We start from the raw sequence: 12,335 nt of genomic DNA, 5'->3' as shown, positions 1-12,335 counted from the left end.
GGTGTTCAATAAGTTTGTTCTGGCTGACTGATGGTGAATGCCCCAGGTCAGGCTGCTATTCCATGGTGGGGGGCATCTCTATTTTGCCAGCTCTGTGGTTCTAGTGTGTCTTAGCGGGTTGGTGGGGTGTCATCTTTTCATTCCTGATTGTCTTCCATCTTTAGGTCAAGGGAACTTCCAGACTTCTTCTACAAAAAGAAAGCCGGGGGGGGGGCGGGAAGGGTGGAGATGAGATTCTGGTCTACATGTGGGTGGCTACTCGGTGCCTCCTGAACTGTTCTTGCTCTCCAAAGAATCTTCTCCACAAGAAAAGAGAGGGGAGAAAGATACTAAAAGTCAGGTGTTGCCTGCATGCTGGCACACTCCTTTAATCCTAGTGCTGGTGAAGCAGAGGCAGGTGGGATCTCTGTGAGATTGTGGCCAGCCTGAGGTTACATAGTGACTTCCAGGCCAACTGAGGCTACAGGGAGGGAGATCCTGTATCAAAAGGCAAAAAAAAAAACAAAACAGAATGAAGGTCAGGGGTTGTCTCTCCCTCCTTCTGCACATTCTGACTGCTGGGTCTATGCTGGGAGAGGTTGGCCCCTGTGTGAACACAGGTGTAGCTAGGTGGGGCCCATGAAGGCTGAGCAAAAGATGCAGGTATGTCAGGGTATGTGAAAGCCTGTTACCTCCTGTCTCACTTCCTGAAGGACGTATTCCTTCCCCCATGACTCTCTCTTGCAAAGTCTGTTCCCATCTTCTAGAAAGTGGTCTCTGGCTTCTCTTGAACCCGTGCTGCTTTTTAGTATCTGCTTCTCATTATATTTAGATCTTATGGCTTCATTCTCATTCTGGATCCAGGAGGGAAATGCTGTCAGGCAATCTGCTAGCTGATTCGTTAGTTGGTTTTTTAAAAAAAATCTCCATTTTATATATGAGAAAACTGAGGTTCAGAGAGATTAAACTGCCCTCTGCCTAATAAATGCTCCTCAGCAGATCCTGGTGCATGGACAATGACCTATTCAAGAGCAGCTTAGGTTGGAGGTTGGCAAAGGGTGGTAGATCTTTGTGTAGATAGGAGGAAAGTGGGTTCAAGGTTAGTATGCCCTATAGCTTTGACCAGCTGAATGGTGGTTGTAGTGAATACCATCCATTGTTCTTGTGAGGGCTGGGTGGTCCTGAGTCCCTGAAGCATCTCAGTCATTCACCTCCTGCTATCAGAATCCCATCCCTGTTCCCATGGGAACTCAGTGGAGGACATTGCTGGCTGTCTAGTACTGCTCTCTCAACACCCTTAACTCTCCTCTCTCTCTCTCTCTGTCTGTCTCTCTCTCTCTCTCTCTCCCTGAAGCTCCTGTTTCAAAACCTTTTCCTCCTTGTACTCAGCTGGAGCTAAAAGGTGAAATGTGCACATTTGGTCTGGGTAAGGGGGAGATGTGTTCAAGAGTCATTTTAGAGCATCCAGGGTATCCTTGAAGGAGAAGAGGCCTTCATGGGATCCAAGTGAGTTGAGATGGGCAGTATTTGCGCCATTAGAAAGTCCTGGAAGTAGGTAGGGGAGGGAAAAAGGTTTTATTTATTTGGTGGCCAGGCTCTAACCTCTGGCCTCTGGTCTAAGATTCCCTGGAAGTCTAATGCATATTGCTTTTCATCTTTTAACCTACAACTTTCCTGAAGCCAGGAAAATTCTCCAGTTTTTGGAGAGAACCTAGGAGACATTGTGAGGTGTGAAATCATTTCTGAGAACAGAAGAGGCCAGAGGAGAGACAGAGGAGCCAGGCCCCAGTGGCTTAGTGGCCAGTCAGGGAAAACCTCCCTTTGCTAGATCCTCCACTCTCAGCTATCGCAGCCTCGTTTTCTAACACACAGTCACTGGCCTATGGAGAGGACTCTGGAGTCCCTAGACCGATTGTCTCTTGATAGACCAGATGTAAAAAACGTAGAAGGAAACGCATATTCTGCAATTCTAAGGCTGGGAGAAGTCGGGTTCCCGCCTAAATCTACAAGATGGAAGTTGCTCCCTCTAGCTTTTCCACTAGCTAAGACTGCTAGTTTTGTGAGTGACCCCTCCCTTCGCACCAAAAAGATTTCTTTCATTTTCTCTATTCCACAGTCTTGGTGTTTAACGTTGTATTTTAAAAGGCACTCCCAAATACAGCTTGGATGCTGCCCAGATCTGTTTTTCGGCAAAGCGGAAAGTTTAGGAGGCCCTATGCATACCTGGTCCTAGCACCCTGCGTGCGGCGCAGCATGCAAGGCGTTTGTGTGAGAAAGCTCAGGGACTTTGAGCAGCAGAGTGCTTGTCAAAAAGGAGCGTGGAACTAGGATGCCCGATGTGCGTGGGTGTGTGCGCTCGTGAGCGCCGCGGCGTGTGCACCGCGAGTCTACCGCCCCGCCAGCTCTTGCAGGAACATCACTAACCTCACTTCTCCTTCAACCTTTTCCCAGCCAGACGCTTCCTTTTCCGTGCTTCTAAGGGCGTTTATTGTCAATTCCGTGACTAAAACACGCCGTGAGCCCGGCCCACAGACAGATGGATCGATCGCCCCCTTTCAGTCTGAGGGAGGGGTCCCCACCCGCAGCCTCGGGAGCTGCCAGCTTCTGGGGACCAGCTCCGGGAGCCCAGGATCTACGTGTGCGGGGCGGGGTGGGGGAGCGGAAGCAACTCTCGGGTGGGTCTTGGGAGCGCTCCGGCCGGGTGGGGTGCGAATCCCACTTGAGCCTTCCCGCACGGTTTCCGCAGGTTCGCTGGAGGAGGCCGTTGCGACGCTCAGACTGGACAACCTTGTCTGGATCCGGGGATGGAGAGAGCCACTGGGGAAGGGGCGTCTGGAAGGGCTGTGAGGCTGGGCGCGTCGGTACCAGCGAGGTTCGCGCGTGCGGGGAAAGTTCTAGAGCTCTGCTTGAGGGTCTCGAGCTCCTCAAGCAGAGCTCACGTGTATAGGTGCGCCGGACTAGACTGGGGCAGGCCAGCTGCTCTGGAGCTCAGAGGGCTGGCGCTGCGGGCGTCTTGGGTTTCCCTGCGCCATCCGCCAGCCGGGCGAAGCTCAGATACGTTCCCCAAGAGGGGCACATCAGTCCGCCGAGAGTGGCGTCCGCTCCCAGACCCGCACCGCTAGGCCTGGGTTTTTCTACTGCCCTGCCCCCTACGCCTCCGCGATGGCTCCAGCACCTGGGTTGCCCCGTCCCCGGCCTCCCCAGGCTCCCGAGACCCCGCGGTCCCTGGGCAGGGACAGTGGCACTTGGAGGGCGCAGCCCCAGCACGGAGAGGACAAGGCGTTGGGGGCGGGGGGCTGGCGGCAGAGCGTTGGCTTCCGAGGCATTGGAGGTTTGAGCTGGAACAGTAGCCCCGGGATCCGGTTCGTTTCCAGCCAAGGCAGCAGGCAGGTCCGAGGAACTGCAGACTGCTGAGCCGAGGGAGCCAGCGATCCGGCTCACCCCTCGGCACGCGATCCCGGCGCCACTGCCGTATCGTCGCCGCCGCGGCTGCTGCAGAGCGTCGCTGCTCTGCCGCGCTCGGGGCCGCCTGCCGCCCGGGAGCCGGAGCGTCGAGCCCCGGGCGGAGGAGAGGGGCGCGGGCGCGAGAAGGAGCCGCGGCGAGGGAGCAGCGGAGGGGAGGGGGCGGGCGGAGGGAGGAGCAGGGAGAGAGGGAGGAGAAAGGGAGAAGGGGAGAGCGAGAGAGCGAGAGAGAGCGAGGGAGAGCCGGAGAGATCGGGAGCAAAGAGCTAGAGCGAAGGAGAAGAGAGAGAAGGAGGGAGAAGAGGAAAGAGCCGCCAGCCAGCAGAGACTCCCGGGCGCTGGAATTCCATTAGAAAAAAGTGAGCAGAGCCTGGGTTAGCGGGAGATTTTTTTGAAAAAAAAAATTTTTTTTTTGAATCTTTTCCTCCTCTTGATACCAAAGAAGCGACTCCCATCTCAGCTCCTCGAAGCTCCGACCGGATTGCTCCAGGGCGCTCACCCAGTCGTGGATCTCTTTCCTATTTGCTTTGATTCTGACCCCATCCCTCGCCTCTTCCTTCCAGCTCTACACTCTCAGAACGTCTCGCCCCCACTCCCGAGTCCCCTCCTGGGAAGCGCAGGGGAATTGGACCCGCGGGGACTCGCGCTTTCCCGGAGGAGCGGAGGGCAGGGCTGACCTCAGGACCGGGCTGCTGGCTAATAAGGTAGCCAGACACATAGGTACGCGTGCTTGATTTCAGTGGCAAGGGGGACGTCGAGAGGCAGCCCACCGCCCGCCTCCCACCCCACCCCCTCCAGCCAGCGGCGAGAATCGCAGGACTCTGGACCTTTATCCGGCGGATCAGCGGAATCTCCGCATTGGATTTGGGGATCCTTATCACTGCTTGGCTATTATTATTATTATCGCTGTTATTTTATTTCATTTTTTTTAACCCAAAGGAGAAAGACTTAAAAAAAAAAAAAAACCTGTGGGATTTATTTAACATGATCTTGGCAAACGCCTTCTGCCTCTTCTTCTTTTTAGGTGAGTACCAGCGGGCGGCGAGCCTGGGGGCCACGCGGGACCGCGCGCTCGGGCACTAGCTGGAAGCTGGGCACGCGGGGGAGGGGGGCGCGGGGCGCGGGCGACGCCGGGGGAGCGCCGGGCGCTGCGATTTTGGCCCGGGCTCCCGGGAAGCGAACAGCCAGGGCGGCATGGACGCGGGAGGAGGGAGCCGCGCTGTGACTGACTGGTTGCGCGGGGATCGGAAAGACTTACAACATTTAAACCACACACCACACACACACACACACACACACACACACACACACACACACACACACACACACACACACACGCACACGCACGCACGCAGGCACACACACGCTTACTCTCACGACGTGAGAGCACTCATTTTCCTCAAAATAATGGGTTCAAATTGCAGCAACTTATGAAAAAATAAATGCAACTCTTGATGTGGAAGAGAGGGAGTGGAGAAGCTGGTGGCGGGAAGCTTTCATGCCTTGTTCCTCCTTTCGCGGATCGATCTCAGAGTCGGTCGCCTTAGACCCACGTTTTCCGCAGGAGCTCTTGGTTTGGATATTTTCGGGGAGCCCTTGCAGTCACCTCCTACCTGCCAATCATCCTCGGGAAAGCATCCAATTTCCCCGCTCCCGGGAACACTTTGCAAGTTTCTTCCTACCCTTTGCTTCCCCTTCTACCTAGGCTTAAGCCAGATGGGTGGGTGGGAATGGATGGGCTTGCGAATGGGTGTTCTAGGCTTTTATCTGTTGACCCTGGGGCTAGTGGGTGGGGGAAAAGGATGGAGTCTGGAGGCCAAAGTTTGCTGAAGAAGGTGGAGTTGGGGTTAGGGGGGAAAGAGGCACAGGGATCTGAACAAAGCCCACTGCTCATTCTGTACCCCCCTGGCTCTGTAGCTGAGGAGTGGCTGCCCTGTGCTTTGCCACTCCAGCAGGCCTCCTCCTCCTCTTATGCTATGTAAAATCTCAGCTGCTTGGGAAGCAGGGGTCTAGAGATAGTGATTTCCTTGAACAGGTGAGGAAAAGATGTTTGCAAGGCTGTGTGTGTGGACCAGGAATTCCGCCAAGGCTGCTGCCAGGGAGTTGGTGTCCTGTGAGGTGCTGGGAAATGTGTGTGTGTGTGTGTGTGTGTGTGTGTGTGTGTAAAGAGAACACATCTGCTTCAGTGTAGGTGCTGTTCTAGTCAACATAGCTTGCTGGTTGTCAGGCAGGGTCAGCTGATCACCCTTGACTTCCAGCAGAAAGGGCTCTGGGATAGGCCAGATGGGGAGGTAGACTTTGCTTACCGATGTGTATGGTCTAAGAAGTGCCCTCTAGACTGGGCCAGGGGATTTGTAATCAGTGAGAGCCAGTGTTGGCTGGATCCTGGGCCTTTGCCTGCCTACAGTCTTTCTACCTCCCAGGTATGCATTCCCCTGGGCCCTGGCCCTGCCCTGGGGTGTGGCTTTTGCCATACAAGTCTCCCTAAGCCTGTGGAAGTATCCCTGTGGGCTGAGGGGCAGAGCAGGAGACTGGGAGGTGCTCTGGGCCCACTTCCATCCTGTAGCTGTTTCCAGGAGCCTTGGGGATGTGGACTCTCATTCTGAATGGACTGTCACAAAATCTGACCTTTTCTTCCATTGCTGGTCAGAAAACAGCTTTCTGGGGCTTAGAATGACCAGAGCCAACAAGAAAAGAAAATTATATTTCAGGCAAAAGCAGCCAGATTGCCTACTGCTGTTGAATTGCACCCCACCCTCCTCACGTCTGCATGCTCCCAGGTGTAGGGGTGCCTTCTGAGGGCCAGGGGTGGGGGGACAGCAGCCCCCTCCAGAACCAGACTCCAAGTTGCAGATGGTCCTAGCAGAGGAGGGTAAGGAGTCAGTTCTCCTTCCCAGAAGTGGCATTGGTGTGTGTGTGTGTGTGTGTGTGTGTGTGTGTGGTAGGTATAAGCAGAGAGCCTCAATACCACCCGTTTTCTGCTATCCAGGGACTGAGATGGGAAAAGGGAAGAACCCTTTTGATCACAACTCTTCTGTTCCCTATCCCTTAAGTCCCTATCCAAAGCTGGATGAAGGGCATACCTGAATGATGGGCCACAGGGTTCTGAAAGGCTCGAAAGGACAGGATGAAGTGGCAAGAAGGAAATTTAAACCCTAGGGTCTCTTTCCTGGCTAGAAGCCTATAGGAGCCTGTAGGTGGGGAATTGGTTGGAAAATCTGCTCAGGGTGGAGGTTTCTCAGGAGCTTGTGAGCTGGTTAGGGAGTTTTGGTTGGGACCTCAGTGAAGAGTGCTCCCAAGAACAAGGGCCTTCAAATGGACTTTCCAAAGATTCTGAGTGAGGTCTGGGGCCAGGACTGTGAGGGGTAGAGAGACCTTTATATCCCAACTGTCCAGACCTCCAGTGTTGGCATATAGGGGGAGAATGCATTAGGGAGAGTGATGGGGGTAGGGCTGGCAGAGGACCTAGTCACCAGTGATGTTCTAGCACACAGTCTGGCTTTGTAGGGGACACTGGATGCAGAGGGGCAGTCAGAGCTCTGTGTCATATCTTGGTTCTCCACCCCTATCTGTAGACACTGTGTCCTCTTGATGGATCCAAGTTTTCTCCCTTCAGTCTTTGGAGACAGTCTTCTGTCCTTTCCTCTTCTATGATTCTTGCCCATGAGCTCTGGGTTGCTGTGATTCCCTTTTCTGGCTGGGCTTGGTTTCTTCTGGGGGCTTTGAAGCTGAATCCAAGAGTCAGGGACAATTGAAAGGATGTTTTGGTCCTTTGCAGACTATATCCTTGCCCCACCATGGGTGCCAGTTAACAAGATGGGAAAACCCTTGATACTGGCATAGGAGCCAATGTAGGATTGTATAAGGTCATCCTGGGGGAGTCTGGGCTCCAGCTGCAACCCAGGCAGGGTGAGTCACCTTTTTGCTCCATTCTCTGGGGCTTCTATCCTGACTGTAAACCCATGTGAATTCTGAGCAAATAGAAGGCCCAGATGCTAGGAAGTCCCATTTTGAGTCCCTTTGGATAGTTCAGCCCTCAGCTCAGCTAGGTGGATGATGAACCTCCTACTGGGCCTTTGGGACAGAGTCAATGGAGAGCTGAGGGCTGACTGTCTGGGAGGAGGCGGGCCAGCAGGTGCAAGTTGGGGGCGTGGCTCAACTGTTCCTGGGTGGCCCAGAGGCACAGAAGTCCTGTATAAGGATATAGAAATCTGCTGAAGCCTAGAAAGAAAGATGCTACCTCAGCTTTTGTGGAGGATACATCTCCAGCCAGAGTCTGGGCAGACCTCCCACTCTGGCTGGTTTCTATCCCTGGTTTTCTCTCGGTGTGCCATATCCTTCAGCTCTTCATGTTCTGGGGCAGAGATGTAGTCAGTGAGAGAAGACATCTCTAGCTCTAGCTCCCCCACCTAGCACCTGTTCCTCTCCTTTGCTGTTTCCACTTGGGGTAGGCTTCCTGCCCAAGGCCCTCTGGGAGTGAGTCCTTTTCCCCAGGGGATTGGGGAGTGACAGGCTTGCTGTGTGTGGCTCTACCTGTAGGTGTCGCTGTCCCCCTGCAGTAGCTCCCCATGAGCGGGGCCTCCTAGGGAGAAGGCCTGAGAGTGCCAGCTCTGGGTAAGGAAGGATGGGGGACGGTGGATTCTGCGGTATTCTGAGGAATGGACTGACAGTCTAGGATTTTATTCTATTTTGGAGTGGGAAGGAGTGGAAGAAGCTTCCTAAATTCTTCTTTGCGTCTTGGAAAAGGCAGTCTTGGCTCTGACCTTGGTATTTGGCTTTTCTGGGGCAGGGTCTGGAGTGAGGGGTTTAGGAAGGACAGAGAGACAGGAAGATGTTGCCCATGTCTGAAGGAAACCATTTTGGGAGCTTGGCTTTGAAAGGGGCAGGCCAGCTTCTCTCTGCCCTTCATTTCCGGTCCTCTTGCCCTCCCTGCTGAGACACTGGGAGCAGCAGATAAGAAGGGTGGGCTGGTGGGTGCTCATTTGTTCAGTTTTTGGAGAAGCTATGCTCAGTCTGTAATGCAGGGCCTGAAGGAGGGGGGCGTTCTTTTCTTTTAGTAATTGATTTATTATTTTGCTTTGGAAGGAAGAAAAAATAGAGGGCAGAGGGTTTCAGAAGTGTAGGGAGGCAAGGAAGGAACAGAGGTGGGGGAGGAAAAACAGAGGTGGGGAGAGAGCACCAGGGAGCTCAAAAAGAAAAGGTGATGAGGTCTGTTGAGAGCAGATCCCTTGGGAGACAGGAAGCAGGGAAGCTGAGAGATGAAGGTGGGAGAGGCAAGTCCTGAGAGGGAAGGAGAGCAAGGGAGAGTGGAATTGCTCAAATGCCTTGCCTAATGCATTTTGTTTGGGGGCCAGGGTAGAACTTGACTGTGTAGGCGCTTTGCCAGGCTGGTGTGAAGTTGGCTGGTGTGGAGGAGGGGCGGGACCTGAAAGGGGTTTCTCCTTTCTCCTGGGCCTCCTGGACCACAGAGTTGGGCTTGTCTCTCTTGTCCTCCTAGAAAGGCTAGCAATTCAGAATAAGGAGACTTAGGTCCAGGAGGGGGCTTTTCTGCCTCCCTGTTGTAAGACTTCGAGTTGTCAACTCCCTTTCTTTGGACTTCAGTATCCCTGAATATGATGTTGGGGCTTGATTCTAGGGTCTGTATAAGGCCCAGACAGGTTCTGAAGGATGTCAATGGAGCAGTGGTTTGTAGGGGGCCATAGGGCAGTTGAAATGAGATGCCTCTGTGAAGGTCCCCCTTTTCCCTCCCTTAGCTCATGACATTCTCTCTGGCCTGCTGGCATCGTAACCTGCCTACGATTTTCAAAGGGGGTCTTCCTGGATTTACTGTGCTGTGCTCCACTGTCCAGGGTTGCGCTGAGATGAATGTAAGCCATGGCTCTAGGGGAGTGTTGGATTTGAGTTGGCCTTGATCTTGGGTTCCCAGAAGTTCCCAGAAAGGCCCAAGCCTCAAGCCTGCTTTGGGGTCGGAGACTGTGGTGGCCCTCATTCATGCTTGTCTTCCCTCCCCACCACCCAGACGAGACCCTCCGCTCTTTGGCCAGCCCTTCCTCCCCGCAGGGCCCCGAGCTCCACGGCTGGCGCCCTCCAGTGGACTGTGTTAGGGCCAATGAGCTGTGTGCGGCTGAATCCAACTGCAGCTCCAGGTACCGCACGCTTCGGCAGTGCCTGGCAGGCCGGGACCGCAACACCATGCTAGCCAACAAGGAGTGCCAGGCGGCCCTGGAGGTGCTGCAGGAAAGCCCGCTGTATGACTGCCGCTGCAAGCGGGGCATGAAGAAGGAGCTACAGTGTCTGCAGATCTACTGGAGCATTCACCTGGGGCTGACGGAGGGTAAGCCTGGGTGGGCCCCTAGGGATGGGTGAGGGGATGGGTTGAACCTAGGACTCAGGACAGAGGACTTGGTAAAAGGTGTGACTTCATCTGCTCTCTGCCCTATCCACCAAGAAAAGCTAGACTCCATAGAAACAGCTATTCTCTCAGCTGGAGAAAGGGAGATGACAGTGTGGAAGTGGGCTGGATGATGGGATTCAAGCAAGGGCAGTATGATGTGGTCTCTGAGAGAGGCAAGAGGCACTAGGTAGATGGAGAAGCTAGAACAGAGGAGGAGGCCTGGCAGGCATGCCAGACTCAGTGGTCGAGAGGCATCAGCTCTTACCACTCTTCTGGCCTGTCCCCTTGGGGCTGAGCCCAGAGCCTTTCTCCCTTCTTGTGCTCTCTGGACTCCATGGCTGACCTAGGCACTTCAAACTGTACTCAGAAGCTCAGGGTCTGGCATGAGCAACAGGTCTCATGTTTTTTGGCAAGCTTTCTCAAGCCTGCTCAAGGCAGAACCTGAGAACCTCTCCCCAGTGATACTTCTTTACTTCCTCACCCCTTCTCAGCCCAGACAGGGGTTTGGGGGGCTTGCATCTACTTTAGGACCATTGGGCACCTGGGCTGGATTACTCATTTATTAATTTAACAAGTATTTATTTTTATTATTTTTATTTTATGTGTGAGTGTATTGCTTGCATGTATATAAGTGTACCTGTGTTGTGCAATGCCCATGGAGGTCAGAAGAGGGCATCAGATCCCCTGGAACTGGAGTTACAAATGATTGTTAGCCACCATGTGAATGCTGGGAACCAAACCCAGGTCCTCTGCAAGAGCAACCAGTGCTTTTAACCATTGAGCCATTTCTCTAGCCCCTTGACAAGTATTTATTGGGAGCGTGTTGCTGCTAGGTGTTGTTGGATAGTCTTTGCTTTGATGGAGCTCATAGAATGGGGTGTCATACAGTAAGGGCACATCTGCCATTTGGTGGCAAAAGTGCTCTGATGGGATGGTCCAGAGCACAGTGGGGACACATTGAATATATATATCTAAGCCCTTGTTAAAAAAAATCTAAAGAGCCTTCCTGGAAGAGACAGTCTCTGGCCTGAGATGGAAGAGGGGTCACCTATCCCCGGTGAAGCGCATAGAAAGAGTGGACAGGTGGAGGGAGAAACATGTCAAGGTCAGGAATGAAAGTTGAATGTGTTTATAGAAATATGAGGGACTAGATGCGGTAGGGTTTGGAATGGAAGGGTCGGGGTAGGAGGAAGTAGAGAGCAGAGAGGAAGGAGACATGGTGGGCAGCAGGGAGCCGGAACACTTTTAATAGAGATTTTAAGGGAACTTACCTTACTTAAGAAGAATATTCATGTAGTTCCAGGGAAGATAGACACTTGTACAAATTGTGATCTAAGCCAGGAATAATGGTGGTGGGAACAGGACAGGGCAAGAACGGGGAAGAAGGATGAATGCTTCTTACAAGGTAGAATCAACAGGCTTTGGTAATTACTGCCTATTAGATGGGAAAAGGACAGAGTGGCCAAAAAGACTCCCAGCTTCCTGTCTTAGAAGACACATACCTGGGTACGTGGCTATTCAGAGGTGGTGGCAAGGGCTTTTTGAGTAGAAGAAGGCAGAGACATGGTGAGTATCTCTGGGAGCCCTGTCTCTAGTTGGTCATGACCTATAAACACACAGGCATGGAGCTCAGGGGAGAACATGGGTCTAGAGAGATTATGGAGTGAACATCAGCTTTAATGGAAGTTGGAGTTAAGATAGTGGGTACAATCACAGCATGAGGCCAGCAAAAGAGCCCCTGGGACCACTGGCATTAAAAGATGGATTGGAGAAGGGAACATGCACAGATGATTGAGAAGGCTCCAGGGAAGTGGGAGGACCATCAGGAAAGGAGAGAGAGAGAGAGAGAGAGAGAGAGAGAGAGAGAGAGAGAGAGAGAGAGAGAGAGAGCGCTCTCAACAGCTCACACAGTTCAGGTCAAGCAGGATAAGGACTGAAATACCCCTGCTGCCACTTGGGTAAGCCTCTTAGGCAGCTGCTGGGGCAGGACTCTAGTTGGGGAGTGGATGGAAGGCAGAGGGTTAGACATAATGAATATGATTAACTTTTTCCAGAATTTTTTTGAGAAAGGAAGAATGCAGGCACATTTTCTCTTTTAAAGATGGAGGAAGGTGGGACTGTCTAAATTCCAAAGGAGGATGGGAATGATGGAGATGCTGGGGGAAGAGGACAGGACAGTTCTCTATACATCGGTGCCTCTGGAGAGGGCAGGGGGTTAGTGCCTTAGGAGTTAGCCTAAGACCAGAGAAGACCTCCTTGCAGAGTACCAGAAGGGAAGGAGGTTCCAGTTGCAGGTGTGAATTCTGAAGAGAGAAGAGAGAGGGATTCCCAGAAGTTACCAAGATGGCTCAGATATGCTCTGAACTCAGGATCAGAAACTGCACACAATTGGTAACGATATTACTGCCATTAACAACATAGTAATCCATCGTTACGCAGCCTCTTCCCCTAGCAACTCCATTCTGAGAGCTAGAAGCACGAGGAGGGTAATGCTGTCCCA

At 53.0% G+C, this 12,335-nt stretch overlaps 1 protein-coding gene across 2 annotated transcripts in view; it reads left to right on the top strand.

The window, feature by feature from the left end:
* The first annotated feature begins 3,654 nt into the window (after positions 1 to 3,654).
* Positions 3,655 to 12,335, top strand: part of Gfra2 (GDNF family receptor alpha 2) — a 94,978-nt gene continuing 86,297 nt past the window's right edge. The window contains exons 1-2 of one of the 2 annotated variants that reach the window (XM_008850217.2): positions 3,655 to 4,465; positions 9,461 to 9,775. In XM_008850217.2, the coding sequence (XP_008848439.1) occupies positions 4,426 to 4,465; positions 9,461 to 9,775 (355 nt within the window). In that variant the 5' untranslated portion in view covers positions 3,655 to 4,425. The remainder of the gene's footprint in view (positions 4,466 to 9,460; positions 9,776 to 12,335) is intronic. The other variant, XM_008850232.2, reaches the window with a different exon arrangement.

This window comes from Nannospalax galili, unplaced genomic scaffold (genome assembly GCF_000622305.1).
Source record: "Nannospalax galili isolate Female #2095 unplaced genomic scaffold, S.galili_v1.0 scaffold291, whole genome shotgun sequence".
Classification (NCBI taxonomy): Eukaryota; Metazoa; Chordata; class Mammalia; order Rodentia; family Spalacidae; genus Nannospalax; species Nannospalax galili.
The sequence above is the reverse complement of the archived record's forward strand: the minus strand, read 5'-3'. Positions and strand labels throughout refer to the sequence as shown.